The 17,896-nt window shown below is 34.7% G+C and overlaps 2 protein-coding genes across 3 annotated transcripts; both read right to left on the reverse strand.

Annotated features, from left to right (window-relative positions):
* Window positions 1-1,301: 1,301 nt before the first annotated feature.
* Window positions 1,302-6,207, reverse strand: LOC129290844 (casein kinase 1-like protein 2). Its single transcript, XM_054927889.1, has 14 exons — window positions 5,524-6,207; window positions 5,394-5,434; window positions 4,498-4,567; window positions 4,243-4,391; window positions 4,066-4,161; window positions 3,899-3,969; window positions 3,706-3,767; window positions 3,541-3,604; window positions 3,374-3,458; window positions 3,158-3,284; window positions 2,929-3,011; window positions 2,785-2,848; window positions 2,404-2,546; window positions 1,302-1,806 (listed from the first exon to the last, which is right to left on the reverse strand). Exons 1-14 carry the CDS (start codon window positions 5,597-5,599, stop codon window positions 1,513-1,515), a joined length of 1,425 nt encoding a protein of 474 aa, XP_054783864.1. The 5' UTR covers window positions 5,600-6,207; the 3' UTR covers window positions 1,302-1,512.
* Window positions 6,208-6,443: 236 nt separating this feature from the next.
* Window positions 6,444-14,337, reverse strand: LOC129290843 (probable phospholipid-transporting ATPase 4). Of its 2 annotated transcripts, none has more exons than XM_054927886.1 (11): window positions 14,182-14,337; window positions 11,620-13,533; window positions 11,308-11,418; window positions 10,744-11,020; window positions 10,570-10,658; window positions 10,369-10,456; window positions 10,073-10,282; window positions 9,717-9,842; window positions 7,804-7,902; window positions 7,512-7,703; window positions 6,444-7,422 (listed from the first exon to the last, which is right to left on the reverse strand). In XM_054927886.1, exons 2-11 carry the CDS (start codon window positions 13,440-13,442, stop codon window positions 6,751-6,753), a joined length of 3,687 nt encoding a protein of 1,228 aa, XP_054783861.1. In that variant the 5' UTR covers window positions 13,443-13,533; window positions 14,182-14,337; the 3' UTR covers window positions 6,444-6,750. The 2 variants fall into 2 exon arrangements, with proteins under 2 accessions (XP_054783861.1, XP_054783862.1); XM_054927887.1 differs by lacking the exon at window positions 14,182-14,337 and adding an exon at window positions 13,811-13,950.
* Window positions 14,338-17,896: the final 3,559 nt, after the last annotated feature.

The raw sequence follows: 17,896 nt of genomic DNA on the forward strand, positions 1-17,896 counted from the left end.
CAAAAGTGAAGTGTTTGAAAATGAAGAAAAATTTGAAATCATTTGAGAACTCTGACTTGGAAGGAGCTTTGTTAAAGGACTTGGATAATCTATTATTGAAGGAACTCTGAGTTGGAGTGAGATGGTTGAATAACTTAGGTCATCTAAGAATTATTTCTCCTGCTGTCTAGTTAGTGTTACTTACGCACTCACTCACACTGTTATGCTTAGTTCATGAGTCGTCCTATTCTTTCACCCTAAATATCTACTATTATCTTCTAAAAAAATATTATCATCATCACAAGTTTGCCACTAGAAGTGCAATAGAAACACAGAATATGCATTTATCAAGCCAAGGCTGATTAATGTTAAAAAAAGTAGTACCTGTGATGCATCTAGTCATCATCAATATATTTATCTATAACAAAATCATTCAAGCCAATACTTTTAACGACCACAATGCTCATTTTACAAATCACTGTTACATGAACAGTGCTGGCTTACCAACTTATTTATAGGCTCCGTGCAAAGATCTTCATATAGTGAGCTCATACAAAAAAAAAAAGGGGAGATATTTTTAAATTCTGAACCATTTTAAATTGTTATTTTTACATGCCTTTTTTTTTCCCTTGTAATTTCCCTTTTTAAACATCTACATAAGCTTTTTAAATTCAGTTCCTTTAATAATATGATTTAGATGCTTGTTGGTGGTTATGTAATTCTTATAATATTTATTTATAAAATTTTAAAATTGAGTACAACAGAAGTGTGGAGTAAATGTTAGTTAATTTAATATAAAAATATGCTGAATTAGTACTGTCAAATTATTGATCACCAATAAATGTGCCCTCTCGCGTGTATTCTTCGTTCTTCAGCGATTCGATAAATCATGGTATAGGTAGTTGCAGTGGTGCATTAATATACTCAAGAACGTCGAAGTTTAAAGTCGTAATCATGAAATAATTCACAGATAAAAATTCCCGAAATTACAAGATGCCATGTGGTAAACTTAAATATGATTTGTTTGCGTTTGTCAGCATTATAGAATTCACTTTAATTTCCATCAAATTTCAATTCAATGCATTTTAAGTGTCACATATATGCTACAGATAATTATCAGGAGTCCTTGCTAACAACAAAAGATTTCCACTAGGCAGTACTAAAAACCAAGGTATTAACTGTAGCATTAAAATCAAAGAAATGAATTAACTATAACTTTAAAACCAAGTTATAGTTTCCCAAAATCTTACCATGTCTATTTTTCAGCGTGGTTTATCACCAGGGAACAGTCTTAAAGCATGAGAAGTGACTAGACAATAAAGGGTATGAACACAAGCCTTTTTACTAGGCCAAAATATGAGTATAATCTTGGATTCAGGAAGCCACAAAAGTGTTTCTTTATTTTGTTCTTCATATAGTGACCACTCACACTTGTTGCAGCTTTCCTCCACAACAAAGCATAGACAACACCTCATTTGAAAGTATGAAACTCATCAGAATTTACAGAGACCAGAGATCACAAGGAGGCAGCCGCTAGTATTGTACCCTTTCGTCATTGAAATGAAGGCTCTCAATGCCTTTCAGAGTGGACTCAAAATTCTTGATGTTTGCCGGGCTCCTGCCAGATGACGTTCTGCTCTGCTCCACTGATACAAGAGGCGAACTTCTTTGAGCACCAGAGATTTTACGTAGTGCTCCTGGACTTGCATCAACAGCAAGAGCCCGAGGAGGCTCTTGCTCACTGCCAACAGTAGCTCCATCCCGGCCGCTAGAAACAGCAGCTCGCCTTGAAGATCCACTTGGACGGAAAAAATTAGAACCAGACAGCTGCAAAATAAAAAAACACACAGAAAATTGCAGTATGAGAAATTATAATATATAGTATGGGAAGTTCTAATATTAACCAGCAGGACTCCAAGTCTCCGACCAGCCAACAAATATCATAGGATAGATTAGTCATACTAAACATTAAACAAACTGCATTCATTTTCTGTGTCCAGTAAACAAGGACTACATTCACATTTTATCATATTCTCAAAAACCTACTGCAGCAGGTCCAAATATGCCAATTCCGCAGCATCAAACATATCTTGTCAAACAAAATGTTGAATTGTAAAGAGAACTATATCACTTGCACGTTTTGAGCTTCATCTGTGCACATCCACGCAATGATAAAACAGATATAATCTGTGTCATCACCAAAAACATAAAAGTTGCAACTTACACCTTCATATGTTTTTTTTTTAGGAAGATATCCACATTCCTAACAAATGCTCATTTTCTTCAATTTGATCCGTGCGTCAGTTGGAAAGCAATATCAATGAAAAGGAAGGAATTAAATAAATACAGAAAGAAACTACCATCATCCAAATTTCCAAAAAGACATGGAAAAAAGCTCTGAAGTCCACAATAAAATATACGCACCATTCCATCTTTTGATACATTCGAGTCACTTGGAACTGCAGCCTTTTGCCTAGATAAGATGACATCATTCGCAATAGGTCCTGAATGTCTCCTACGAGTAGGATCTGCTGAAGACCAACCAGTGTGTCTGCCGTCTTCCCCACCTGTAATTGAGTTTACCATATAAAATTCAAAAACACAATAAGTAATGACAAGAGGGCATGCAAAAGCTAAGCCATGTCAAAATAATCATTATGTAATTTGAGTCTACACTCACTCTGCTAATATTTTTAGTATTTTTTATTCACTTTCACAAAGTGCTTCATCTGAAAACATCTTTATCAAGATAGACGGATAGATAATACACAGGGGATGTAGAAAGAAAGGGTAGAAAATATATACCTGAATGTTTATCAGCATTTGCAACAGCTGGTGGCATGCCAGTACTTGGTCCAGCACCAGGAACCTGCAAATGTTATTTCTAATAAGACAGACTAACCTCAACATGAAAGAGACAACCAAACCAGATAGAAAAACATCACTTACAATAGCACGTCCAGGAGGAGTAGAAATATGGGATTGCTGATATTTCAAGATGGTCCAATCAAAGACATAGTCAAACTGAAATCCTGGAGTGAGGAAACAACCCAAAAAATAAAAAAGTATTACTAAAACGCAACCGTCTATTTCATAAAATGAAATGCAGTCATAAAAGGACTATTCGGCAATCAAATAAGATAGAAGATAGATGATAGAAAACAGTTGAGAATTACACCTTCACGAATAAACAGGTCACGGAAAAGTCTCTTCAGATAAGCATAATCTGGCTTATCATCAAAACGCAGAGACCGACAGTAATGGAAGTATGATGCAAATTCTGAGGGATATCCACGACAGAGAGACTAGCAAAAAATTAATTCAAATTCAGTATAATTTTCTTTTAAAAAAGTACATAATATGCATCAAATACTATCTTAACTAACAATTTTACCTCAATAGAAGTAGAAACTTTCTTCTCACTGATCTTCTCATACTTCTGCTTCTTATTACCTGCTTTCAGTCCCTGCCAAGGAAGACTACAAAAATAAAATGTCAAAACTAATTGCATGGTGGCAGGTGGCAGAAATTTAAGATTAACATGGGCACAAGAATCTCTACCTTCCCCTTAAAAAGTACATAAGAACATATCCAAGTGACTCTAAGTCATCCCTGCGACTTTGTTCTATTAAAGCATTAAGCAGATTCTAAAGATCAGAATAAATTACCACAATTTGGTGGGAAAAAAAGAAAAGAAAAGTGAAGAAATACATGCAGAAGGCTTACCAATTCCAAGATGAGTATTCATACTAGCATATCTAGCAGTTCCTGTCAAATTCTTATTCTCTCTGCATAGAATGACAAGCATGTTAAAATGCAACAACAACACAACTAAATTGCAAGCCAATGCTTGTTTTTTACCATAAGAAAACTATGGCGTGCAAAATCAAACAAGAAAACAATTAACTGAAAAACTAACCTGTAAGGAATATGCTGGTGGGTAGAAGTGTCCCTGTATTTCTTTGCAAGACCAAAGTCAATGATGTATACCTATCAATGAGGTAAATTTCAATATACATAACATATAATAGATGACAGAGTCTGAAAGGAGAAATAATTACAATAAAGCAAGCCTTAAACCAATACTTGGTTCGCACGCCTTCCTAAACCCATGAGGAAGTTGTCTGGCTTTATGTCCCGATGTAAAAATGATTTTGAATGAACAAATTCAACTCGATTTATCTGAAACAGTTTATGTCATTGCAAAGAAATGAGTGACTACAAGTTGTTAGAAAGATGTCCAAACAACACTGGAAATCCTACCATCTGATCAGCAAGCATAAGAACAGTTTTAAGTGACAATTTTCGGCCACAAAAATTGAATAAATCCTCAAGACTGGGCCCTAGCAAATCCATGACAAGCACATTGTAGTCTCCTTCAACACCAAACCATCTCACATTTGGGATTCCAGCTGTTACATAGAAGCCAAGCAGAAATAATTTGGGTTTAAAATTGGTAAGCAAATTCTACAAGAACAAAATATATAAAAGGCAGAAGGAAGTGATGGTGGTAATTACTTCCTCCTTGCAGTATTTTATACAGCTTCGATTCATACAACAGCTGAGGGTGTTTGGTCTTGACATTTTCCTGTTTTAAAAGGCAAAATAAAGAAAAAAATACTTAAGCCAACACATGTCCTCAAAACAGTTCTTTAAGAAGTCAATTATTATCAATGCCATTTCTACACACAAGAAGCAAAGCATAATTCCATGCCTGAGGAGCAAATTACAGCAATGGATGATCAATTCAAGAATTACAGGTACTGGATATGCAGGTTGTGAATATATTCAACTATCAACGAAAAAATACAAATAATTGAAACTTCAAACTTCCTGAACTACGTAAGACTGTACTAGACTTAAGGATGTTATGAGATATGTTTGATGCTCAAGCCATCTGAGTACAGAATCATTGAACCACAATGACATTAAATTTAATAAAATTAGAACATTTGGCATTCGAGGTTTTCTGGCTTCATCAGACTAAGTCATGCATAACCCAGGTGATCAGACCCTCCTATAAAAGTCTAATCATGTTTCATCAGGTTGCTGGAGTAGCTCAGTTAAGAAATTACAGCAGAGGAGCATCAGGCACAAGCAGATTCTAAAGAGATGCACAAAGAAGCGAGCACAAATATCTCTCATCAACATAATTAAATTTTTCCAACAAATAAAGCACACTAATCGCTTCAATTTTGCACATGCATCTATTTTTACGGTACGATACGATGCCATTTTTCACATTTCCCAGACACAAATGTAAGGAACAACAAAACTACATCCTAATTATTCCAAGGCACAACTACACTAACTACTGCCTATCAGCCAATTTGTGAAAAGCAAATTGCAACAAAATTACACTAACTATGGCAGAATACACTGCGGCAACGCGAATTGAAGGTTAAAGTACTCACGAGCTTAATTGCAACCTCTTCATTAGTCTGAATATTAGTACCTGGCAAAAGTATCGTAACAGGTCAGCAAAACTACACCAATTCACAACAAAAATGGGAAAACCAAAAAGCGGGAGGAAACACAGAGCACCGAGATAGATCTCTCCAAACGATCCGCTACCAATCTTCCGGCCAAGACGAAACTTGTTCCCTACTCGAGGCTCCATTCAACAAAATTTGATCGACGGCCAGGCCGAACCCTAGAACTAAATTACAACTTTACAACTAAGAAAGAAAAAGGTTTGAGGATCAAACACTAGAAAGAAAATTAAAATTGAAAAATGGAAAATCAAGGATTAGCAACAAGACTCAAGAGACGACTTCAAAGTGGCAGCTGCAGAAGGGAAATCAAAGGTATGGGGATAAGGAAAAGGATAGGAGTGGGAAAAGGGAAAGAGTGAAGGACAAAATTGGAAAAAATGAAAAGAACCTTTCTTTTCTATGTGAAGGATCGATGGGAAGAAATGGGGTCCTTCGTATTATTAAAAAAAAGAAAAAGAAAAAGGAAGGGAAAGAAGAAGGAAAAAGAGGGGAGAGATAGAAAGAGAACACAAAGAAGCAATCCTCAGTTCCTCGCGACGCGCAAACCCTCCTCGCGCTTCAATGCGGGGGCAAAATTTCTCGCTACTTTGAAGATGCAGTCAAGCAGATTTTTTCCTCTCTCCTATTCGTATTTTTGGGGTACCCACCGTTATCCCGTAAATGAAATTTAATGCAAGATTTTTTAAATTGTTATTATTGATAACAATTTTCAATATGCGTCCGCAGCATTATTCGATGTTTAGCTTTCAGGAGGACAGAATTTTCTTCCTTCGACTTTATTATTAATGGACTTTCCAAGTTTTTTCTTCATTCTACTGTAGTAATGGAATTTTCAAGTTGATTTATTTTGCCCTCTTCTTCGACGTGAGAGTGATATATCATAAGGCGTTTAATTTGTTTCTATGAGCTACTTTTAAAAGCGAATGTGCGCCGCTACATAACAAAATCAACTGTGTAAGATCACTTGAATTGAATCATAACCATCTGACTAGAGAATCAAATAAATCTGATGCATCAAGAATTTAACATAATGTCAACCTCTAACTAACATATACAACAACCCCCGTTGCTTCTCCATAATAACGAATGGAACTATCAGTCTGTAAACAAACTAGTATAAGCAGGATGATACATACAACAGCTCCCTATCAGATAACCTTTTTTATAAGCAAACCAAAACAAGCAGGGGAAAAATAAACAACAAGGAAGGCTACTAAGAGAGAGAGGGAAAAAATTGAGCAAGCCTAAAAATTTCCTACCCTATTAAAAATAATATTTATAAGTTTCTTGATGGTGACAAGGCACCTATGGCCGATTGCTTCTTCTGCAGCCTTCCCTTCAATTGCCTGATCTTGGCTTCCACTCTTGCTGTGAAACCAATCTTTGTCTCCTGTCTGGCCTTAGACCTTTCCCTAGTCCACATGTTTTGATCTTCAACGTCCTTCTTGTAGTACTTAATTTCTTGGATGATGTGATGGTCCATCGGATTAAAACATCTTTGGAAGGATATGTGGGTAAGATAAGGAAGATTGCAGGTGACTGTTACTAAAATGGTTGCTATCCAGTAAAGAGGTGCAGGACCAAGAGCTTCAACAAGTATTTGGTAGGCATTCTTGGAATAGTACGGAGAAATCATGCCATACAGCAAGAGAAATAGGTACCATGTGGTTACACTGCCCCAGACCAGTAGGTGTTGGATCCAGGTAAAGTGATTCATTGTCAGAGCAATCTGAAGATTTACAGCCCAAATGATGCAAGTGAACATTGTGGTGCCTACAGCAGCCATGTCAGCAGTCTGGCCATTGGCACGGAACGCTTGGTCATAGAAGATGATGACGTTAAGGAAGAAGATGATGAGAGAGGAATAAAGACCATTGCCCATCCATCCCAATATTCTATACCAGTCAAAAAACAGGTTTTTGGGTCCTTGCTGGTAAAGTGCGGGAAACTGCAAAAAGCAAGAAGTGAGTACTCTTAGAACGTAGGGTTACCAAAACCTTAGACGACATACAATGAGGGCATTTTAAGGGGGCAAACCTGCAAGCAAACTTCTGATGAAACATCTTGCTCAAAAACCCCGAGGGAGATGACAGGTAAAGACGTAAGAACAACGTTGAACGATAACATGTACCAGTCATCATAAACTGACTGCCCAGAGAAACCGGTAAAGGCCTCAAAATAGAATATGGTCAGGCCAAATGCTATATTTTTGTAGAAAAAGTAGCATATCTGCACGAACAACAGATCAATCAGGGGAAAAATGGGGATCAACTCATAACATGAACACACCAACTTTGGGGGGGGGGGACGATGAATAAACAATTAATACCATTTGTGCAATTCTCTTGTAACACCAGTGTCCATGGACTACCAGAAGACGCTCCAAAAACCTAAATTGGGCAATGGCAAAGTCGCTGGCCATCACCGCCTGAAAATAAGTTACAAATTTTAGTTTCACAGATTCCAAATGTGCGCATGCTTCCAAAAGAAAAACTTTTTATGTGCATTTTCCTACCAGGCAGGAAAAGATGAAAGTAAGAATTAAAGAGTACCCACGAGTGGGTCCTAAATTTGAACTACACTACTCTTACTCTAAATGAGACTATTAAGGTAACATTGAAAAATGCTTCCAGAAAAGCAAGCCAGTTCTCTTATGAAGGAAAACATACAACTTAATTTAAAAATTTGATCAGATGACACTTCATTTCAAAGCAAGAACAACAATTTTGAGTAAAAAGCATAAAGAGAAATTGCTTTTTCCATATATTTCTCATTATCAAATTTTAAACATTAGCTCACGGCCAGTCTGAATGTTTATTTACCAAATAAAGATAAAAATAGATCTTTCAATATTCCATGAGGGAGAAAAAATACATACGACCAAAAGTCGCTAATCAAGTCTTGACTGTTCATCACCGCACGAAAATAAGAAAAATACAAGAAAGCTAAATAATGTTCCTTCAAAACGTCCCGTTGTATAGCTAGGGGGCTTCACCTTTTCTTTGTTTTGCACAGCAAATTGATCTAAAAATAATTTGCAATGCAAAGAGATGTTACACTTCCCTACGGCATTGTTCATATTTGACCAGAAGATAACCAATTTGGCTTGATAATTTTAATAGTTTAACAAGATAACCAACAACAAGCCTTATCCCACTAGATAGAGTCAGCTATATGTATTATATGACGCCATTGTGCTCTATCATATATCAAGCTTTTAGAAATATTGTTAATTAAGATGTCTCAATCAACAACTTCCAAAAGTGTTCTTTTTGGCCTTCCTCTACCTCTCTTGACAGGGCTTAAAATTATTTGTTTCACTCTCTCATAGGTGCCTCTCGTGATCTTCTTTGTATATGTTCAAACCACCTCAAATGAAATTCTAATAGTTTTCTTTCAATAGGTGCAACACCCACTTTTTCCCATACACGCTTATTTCGAATTTTTCATCTTTGCTACTTCAACTTTATACTATTATTGTCCCGTTAAAGTCCAACATTTACTGTCATATAACATTGCTGGGTTTATAGCAGTTCAACAAAATTTTTCTTTAAGTTCATTAGGTGCCTTACAATCGCAAAAAACTCCTTTAACCTTTCTCCAATTTAACCACCCAACTTGTATCCTACAGCAATATCTCCATTAATTTCCCCATTATGTTAAATAATAACCCCTAAATATCTAAACTTTTTTATTTAATAATTTGCAATGTAAAGGAACATGACAAGTACCCTCTTTCCAATCCCATCTCTTATTAATGCCTAAAACCTATCTCTGGTTTGTTCAACTTACATATCCCAAACATGTAAACAAACATCATACATCGGTATTCTCTCTAACTAATTCGCATTTTAGAAAATACCAAGGGTAAAGCACAATATGTTGCAACAGTACCAGTAAGGTTTTACTCTTTTCGATCCAAAATACAAGCAGCTTTTAAAAAAAAATTCAAATATTAATAAAGTCCTCGTTCTCATAAAAATATATACTGTTTTTTTTTCTTTTTACCCCTAGACTTAATTATCAATGCACTTCATGCTGAGGGAAAGATAACTTTATACAAAAATTTAGGATAATAAATACAAGTTGTAAAATGAGGAAAAAAATTTACATTTACAAGATTGCTTATATTTTGAACCGGAGGGAGTATAATATCTAACATAAGATATAATACTAATAAATGTAATGAAAACTGCATGTGACATAATCATGTCAAAAGAGCCAGTCGAGTATGTCACTAACCTGCATACCTTCAACTCCACTAATACCAACACCAATATCTGCTTCTTGAATCATGCCAACATCATTTGCACCATCACCTATTGCTAGGGTGGTCTTCCCAGTTCCTTCCTTCACCAACCTTGTTACCTGAGCCAAAGGATTAATTAATTAGACATTGCAGTTGCAGCTCTGCACAACTGAACTCCTGAATCCACTTGATTTTTATTGGCCCTACTTTTTCCAGTTCATGATCTCAAATGGATCATTGGTGCAGCAGCAGTAGCAGTATTCATGTTAAGTATCAGCTATTCAAATGCTGAATATCCATGTGTCAGTGTATGTTATATGCTCGAGTGTAAAAGGAAAAATGATCCTACCAGTGCCTTTTGCTTGGGAGACACACGACAGCAGATGACAGATGCACATTCTACTGCCAATCCCAAAAAGTGGTGCTTCATATCATCTTCTAATGTGTATGTCAGAGTTTTACCATCTATAATTAATGCAAATGCAGCATGGGGATCTTTCTCCAGTTTGATCATTTGTGAGGCATTGGTGATTTGGTTCAAAATGTTCTCCTTGATGATCTAAGCAATAACAAGGAATAAGTTCAACTTCAGATGAATCTCAAGTCCATTAATTTAATCCTCTATTCTTTTTCAATGACAAATACCTCTTTTCCACCGTTGGTTAATGAATCTGAGTTCACAGTAGTTATACATATCTGCTTCATGCCCTGTCGAAGCAAACTACAAGCGAATCTGCACCATAGAGACAAAAAGTTAATTGTGCTTGTTTATAGAGGCAATTTTCATCAAGTTCAGAACAGAGATGTAGACGTATGATGTAATTAAATAATTTGTGATGGACTGACCCAATGTTGATTGCAGTTTCCATCTTATCTCCAGTTAACACCCAGATCTTAAGACCAGCTTGTGCAAGTTTGTCAATGCATTGGGGCACCTGACAAGGACAATAAAGAGAAAATTGGTTGAAGTAGACCAACAGTAATATATGCATATTGACTACAAAGAATGATAAAACCTACTCCTTTCTGCAGTTTGTCTTCAACAGCAGTAGCTCCGACAAGAATCAACTCTCTCTCAATTATATCTGATAATCGTTCAAGAGTTTCCTCTCTGTCAGACCCAACAGCAGCTTTGGCTTTCTGGAATTCAGTATTCCAAGCAGAGTGCTCTTGCTCATCAAGCTTTCTATAAGCCAAGGCTAGTGTTCGCAAACCAGATTCTCCGTATTCATTTATATGTCTGGTAGTAGCGTCCAGAAATGTTTTTCCATTCTTTGACAAACGATCAAATATGATACTACATAGCCAAGAAAGGGACAGACTATGAATGGCAAAGTTTGAAGTGACATGTTGAAAATCCGTGCAAGTGTGTGCGCGCATGTTTGTGAACTTCTCGTCAGGAAGTCAGGAGTTATTGTGATCAATCATGTAAACTGGTAGAAAGGAAAGCTTTTCCAAGCCTCAAGAGGATTCAAGCTTCCTCGATCATAATGTAAATGCTGATCGTATGCACTACTTGATTGGAAACATCATACATTCAGCTGTCAGAATCTAGAGCAGGAAACAGAGATTCCATAATCTAACCTGTCTGCACCCTTGCACATAAGAAGAATGTTGCCATCCTCATCACGTACAACCACAGACATTCGTTTTCTTTTACTAGTGAAGTCCAATAAATTCAGGATTTTGTACTCCCTGCATAATCCATCAAAAAAACCCCAAAAAAAGTTTAGAAAAATAGCGATACAACAATTAAAAAGTTGAAAAGGCCAAGAGCGTATATTGAACCCCTTTCCTGCAAACTCCCCCCCCCCCCGTTTTTTTTCTTTTTCTGGAGAAGAGCAGAGATAGAGAAGAAAGGATAGGCATAAAAGAGTTCACATATGACCAAGTAACCTTTCAACTGGTTGTCCAGAGGGAGACAGTCTTTCACGGATGAAAATACTAGACTGATTCCTTTTACAAAATTCAAAACCAAATTCTCTGGCTGCTGCAAGAAAAGCCCCCTCATCTGGTGACTCAGCTTCATATGTAAAACTGCCAGTCTCCTCATTCATCTCAGGAATGGCAGTATGGCAAACTGCTAATATTCGGAAAAACAACAAGTGAACATCAGAATTGGCCTCTTTCAACCAGTTGCAGTTCATGATCCTGCTGTCTTCAAAATTAAATCCCTTTATGGAAGGCCTTTTACTCTCATCACTCTTAGAAGTAACAACGGGCTCCATTTCAATTTCTTCACCACCTATTCTATTAGTTTCAGACAAACCTCGTGCTTTATTCTTAGGCAGGGGGAAATTAGAGAGATCTGGCTCCTGTTCCTCAAAATCAGAAGCCATCTGCTTTGCTGCAGCAAGTTCAACTTCACTGGAGTGCACTCCATACGCCATACCAGCAATGGAGCATTTCAAAAAATCCATCTGGTTGCAGGTTAAAGTGCCAGTTTTGTCAGAAAGGATAGTGTCTACCTGACCCAGCTCTTCGTTCAAATTTGACGTTCGTGCATCAGCTGGTGTCCCAGTTTCTTCATCAAACATCTGTAAGTCTTTGTTGATGAAGCTTGCTTGTAGAACCTTCACAAGTTCAATTGACACATAGAGTGATATGGGTATCAAATATCCATAAAGAATGAGTGCAGTTATAAGATGGCTCATCCCAGCCAAGGTAGCATTGTTGGGATTATACTGGTACTCGGCTTCCATGGGCTGTAAGTACCACCAGTCTGGGGTTTGAAACTTGGTTTTTATAGCAAATCCTATAGAACTTATCATAGATATTAAAATAAGGACGGTGAAAAGAAGATATATGATATAATCCATCTTCTTTTCTATTCTGCTCCTTTTTGAAGGGGAACTGGTAGAATTCTGCATCACTTTGCTGTCATGACCGGTGAAAATGACAACCCCATAGACATGATCAGTGTTTCTCAGCTTTGAATCTCGGAGGAGAATTTGGACAGGATCGATAGGATAAACCTGACGTTCATGATCAATGTTACCAACAAATGTGTAAAGATTGGGATTTGGGTCTTCACATTGTATTGTTCCTCTAAAATCCTTAAAAGCATCATCATTATCAAGAGGCAAGGTAACCTCCAAAGATCTCTTCACTTTCAAGTTCGTTTCACCGTCTAAATTCATAGTTTCCACATAGCATATACCATCATCATAACTTGATGACAACAGAAGCAAGTCGGCAGGGAAAAATTGATCCTTTTCTACTTTTACCACATCTCCAACCCTTATCTTCTGCCATGCCGTCAAATCAAAAACACCATTGCCTTTATGGACACTGACCTTCCGACGATTAACCTTGACATCCTGAAGAAACCTCCGCCAATCTTCCAGTGCCTCCTTTGCCATACTAAGCCCCACAACAAATGCCAAAGGAGCAATCATGCTCACTGGTGTGAAAGGTGAAATTGGAGAGGCTGAGAGGCATGCAGCCAAAAGAAAATATATATTGGCAACTCGTCGAAATTGCTCAAAGAGAGCCTTGGGCAAAAACGAGATAACGTTATATTTTGTAGTTGATATATTATTCTTGCAGTAATGTAGAGGTTTCTTTTCATGGAGATGAGGCTGGTTGCAATGAACAGTTCGCGAGAACCCAGGGCCTTCAAGGGAATGGGCACCGTCCTCGGTGGTTCTGGGTCGAAGGCAAGCAAATGTGTAAAGGTTGCTCCGCCTTATCCTTGCCCTTATTCTCCCACGAGCCATTTAGCTGGATTTCAGCTCAAGCAGTCGCTTAAAATCTTGCTTGCAACAAACAATTAATCGTGCCCCTTGTACCAATTTCTTCATCTATAACCTAAAAAACCACAAACATATCGATGTCATTAGCTTCGCACATAAATATTTCAAATTGCTGGAAACCACAATATGCCAAATTCAAGATACACATATGAAGAAATATAATTTCTAGTGACGGAACTGAAATAGGTCAGCTCAGATCAAAAGGCACCTATGGAAATTAGCATTCAATTCCACCTATAAAAACGAGAAATTACGAAGGATGATCTAGAAAGTTAAAAGAAAAATGATCAAAAAGAATCACGAAAATCTGACGAGCAAGAGCTAGCAATTACAGCTACTGCCACTGCCAAGATCGTAACGAAGATCAAAGGCCCCCAATTCCAAATCCTTTGATACCCATTTCCAGTTCTACAATTCGGGAGAAATCAAATTGGTGAGCTAATTCCTTTTGAAAAAAACAAAAGACAAAGACATGTCATTGTAACGCAACCAACTTTTAAAAAAAAAACAAACAAACAAAAGAAATAAAGAAAAGAAATCCAAATAAAGCAATTAATTGATCCTTAATGCAATATTAGATTCCCCGAACTCAAACGCTTCAAATTGGAAAAATAATAACATTGGACCAGAAAAAGGCTGCTCAAAGAACTTTGAATTTTGAAGATACAAAAATCATCCTCAAAATCATGAAAGTAAAGCGCACCGAAGTTCGGGGCCACCGTCCATCTCCAGGACGGACAAAGACGGAGCAATGTGGGAAGGGGGCAGGCAGCTGCGTAGAGTTACAGATCGAGGAAGAGGAAGGAGACAGACTAGAGAGAGAAAGTCTCGATGAACAGAAAGAGAGAGAGAGAGAGAGAGAGAGAGAATTACAGGGTTTTTTTTTTTTTTAAAAACAAAACAGGGTTTTAGCCTTTGGGCAGCTGAGGTCTTTTTCTGTATCTCACATCATTCTCTCTCTCCCTCTAGACCCTCCTTCCCTCGTTCAATTCCAAATTTCCACTCTTGGAAATTTCCGGGGCCTCCTTTTTACTATTTATTTATTTATTCAGAAAAATCCGTTTCATGTTCCACCATTTTACCTGATTTCTTTTGATTTTGTTTACTAAATTTAGGCACCAATGTTAGATATTTATTAGTATTTGAATTTTCATTTTTAGTAATAGTGAAAATTAAAAATATGAATATAATTTAAAGGAGTAGTAAATGGTGGAGAATGTGGTTTATTTTCAAATATTTTGTTGATAATAAATAAATTTATCAGAATTTTTGGACATCTTATTCGCCGCACTTAAGAATGACATATTCAGTATTTTATTATTTGATTCTCAGTAAGAATATATCAGATTTTTGAAACTACTTGTACTAAGAAAAAATATGCGTGGTGGATCCTAAAGTTATTATATTATCAACAAAACATTTGAAATGTTATTTGGAATCATTTTTTATTTTTATGATTGGGTGAAGAGTCTGGCAAAAGTGAAAAGAGAAGATGTCATGTCACACGTTTAGAGAGAAGGGCGGGTCCAACGATGTCCTACGTGGCGGATCCTAAAGTTAAGAGCTAGATCGCCAGCTCAGCTTCGCCACTAAGACAAAAAACAGTGGCTGCTGGCGGCAGCCTGCCGAAACTTACCCGGATAGGAATAGGAGTGTCTCCCTCTCTCTCCTGTTTATAAGGAAACTTTGGAAGTGCAGTTTTTGTTTCTTCATACAAAAAATAATAATAATTAATTTTCTCTGAAATTCTTATTTATAGCTCCTTTCCATCCTATCATTAAAAGATGCATTTGGTCATTTTTATTAATCATCCATACACTGATTAATCGGAGGATTAAATTAAATATTTTCTATATAAGTCGTATATGAGATACTGTGATGGAAGAGTAGGATTGTTTTAAAAAATTTACCAGACAATCAAAGTCGTTGAATTATTAATTGAATTTGTTAATGGTTCAATTTGAACTAAAAAATTATTTTTATAATTCAATTATATTTGACCAGAGTTGAGCCACCATTAAAAAATATTTAGAGATGGTACCATTAACTGTCCTTCCAATTCATAATATAGGATATTGGGTAACTATTTTTAAAAAAATAATTGAAAACTTAATTTATAGAAAATTATAATTTTTTTCACTTATACACCCATTAAAATGTCACATATATGTGTGTGCCACATCCCCTCAATAATGACAGTTAAAATTCTAATAAACCAATTTTTGAGTGGAATAATAAATGAAAACTTATAAGAACTAGTTAATGTTCTTTATTTTGAATACAAGACTTTCAAAAAATACTTTATAATATAAACAGGGGGTGTATATAATAGAGGTTTAGTGTAATTAATAAGGTGATGTCAAAAAATAGGGAAAATCACAGCTAAAGACTATTCAAATAAATTATTTACAGATAATAACTAATAACAAGTTTCATTAAAAAAAAGTTATATTTTTATTTTAATAACAATTCATTCTGTATTGATTATTATTATATGTGAATAATTTTTTCAAGTGATTCTTGAATTTGATTCTTTCTAAAAATTAATTTAATTTTATGACGGCTTTAATTCTTAGTAATATTCTAAAGCATGCATGAGTCTTATATTATTAGTATTGTTTCAAAAAGAGAAAAATTCTCAATTGTATCAAGACAATTCAAATCTTGCTATTTTAAATGAAGCACTCATATAGAATGTAGAATCCTCTTGGATTTGTAATAAAAAATGAAAAAATTCTTGATTTATCTTTGTTAAATGCGTCATTTTTTAAAACACATTTTCTATGTAACCCTTTATTTTAATAATAAAAAATTGCAGGTAAAATGGGAAGAAAATAATTAATAATTTTTATGTAAAGTGATTTATAAACAATGACTATCAATTTTATTTAGAATATGGCTTATATATAGGGATGAGAAATTACTTAACTATTTTTCCCACATGTGAATTAATTGGAGGCGACTAATAGTTAGAGGAAAAAAGTATAAATTTTTTTAACCATGTCATCACTAAAAAAACACCATCGCATTTTCATTAATTAAAAACAGTATAGTTTTTCAATTACTTCCATGTTAAAAACTATCTATTATACATTTAAGGATTAAAGGATAAAAATGTCTTAAAATTTTTTTTCCAGGAGTATTTAGTATCCTAAATTTTTTTTAAATTATTTTTTCCCAGAAGGTTAAAAAAAACCATTTTTACCCCACCGTTAAATATAAGGAATGTTGACCTTAACTAAAATTTGATCAAGACAATTTATAATTTTGCCCTCTTTCATTTCTGTATTTCTGTAGTCTTCTTTTTCATTTGTTAAAAAAAAGAAAAATTAGAGAATTCAATCGGAGAACAAAATAAAAGATTAAGCACAGAAAGAAGGAGGAAATATATAAAATTAACTTTTAGTCAAACTTCAATTTAATAGTCAACATTTTTTATTTTAAATGGTAGGGTAAAAATACTATATTTTTAAAACTTTCGAAGCAAAATAATTTAAAAAAGGTTTAGGATGACAAACATCCTTAAAAAAAAATTTCAGAATATTTTTATCATTTAATCCTATGTTTAAAACTCATAACTAAATTTACTTACTTTTTCTTACTGTTGAGGAAGTAGGTATTTATTTCTTATAAAAAAAATAGAGTCTTGGAGGTGGCAGTTTTGCGAATCACATTTTGTGTTTGTGTGATACTAAATTCACAGTCTTGTCAAATTGTACCGCGCTTCCAATTTTCAAATCACGACTAACTAACTAACAATTAATTAATACTCAATAATCTCTATTAATATTAAAGAATTAATGAACAAAAAATATTGAATGCATCATGTTATTTATAATCTATTTAATTAAAATATTTTAAATATTTTAAATAAAATTTTATATGATATTTTTTAATTGATTTCATTTTTATAACAGAATGCAATTTAATTTTTTTTACTTTTTATCTCTCTTGTATTACTAATGTCAGAATCAATATATATTTAATATCATTCAAATATCATGTTTTAATTAGATAGACCATAAATGATATGATATGTTCAATCTATCTAAGAATTTATAGCAATGAACATGATAAAATCTTACAAAGTATAGTGGAGACTTTAATTAATTAACTAATTCTACAAAGCAAGTGACTTTAATTTTAATTATTTTAGACCTAAGTGATAAGATAATTTTAGATAAAATCACACGTGTTGATAAAATTTATTAAATACACTTTATAATTTTATTTTTTTCAAAACAATATATATATATATATAAAAAGTATCCTTCATTTAATACTCTATTTATAAAAGAACATTAAAAAGAGAGAATTAAATGGGAATAATAATATTAAAAAATTATTATTAATGAAACTTTATGTTTATTAAAGTATCTTATATTCTACAACACAAAATCTTTTAAAAAATGTCCTAT

This window comes from Prosopis cineraria, unplaced genomic scaffold (assembly GCF_029017545.1).
Source record: "Prosopis cineraria cultivar Desert tree isolate PC_DT_omini unplaced genomic scaffold, ASM2901754v1 PC13, whole genome shotgun sequence".
NCBI classification, from domain to species: domain Eukaryota; kingdom Viridiplantae; phylum Streptophyta; class Magnoliopsida; order Fabales; family Fabaceae; genus Prosopis; species Prosopis cineraria.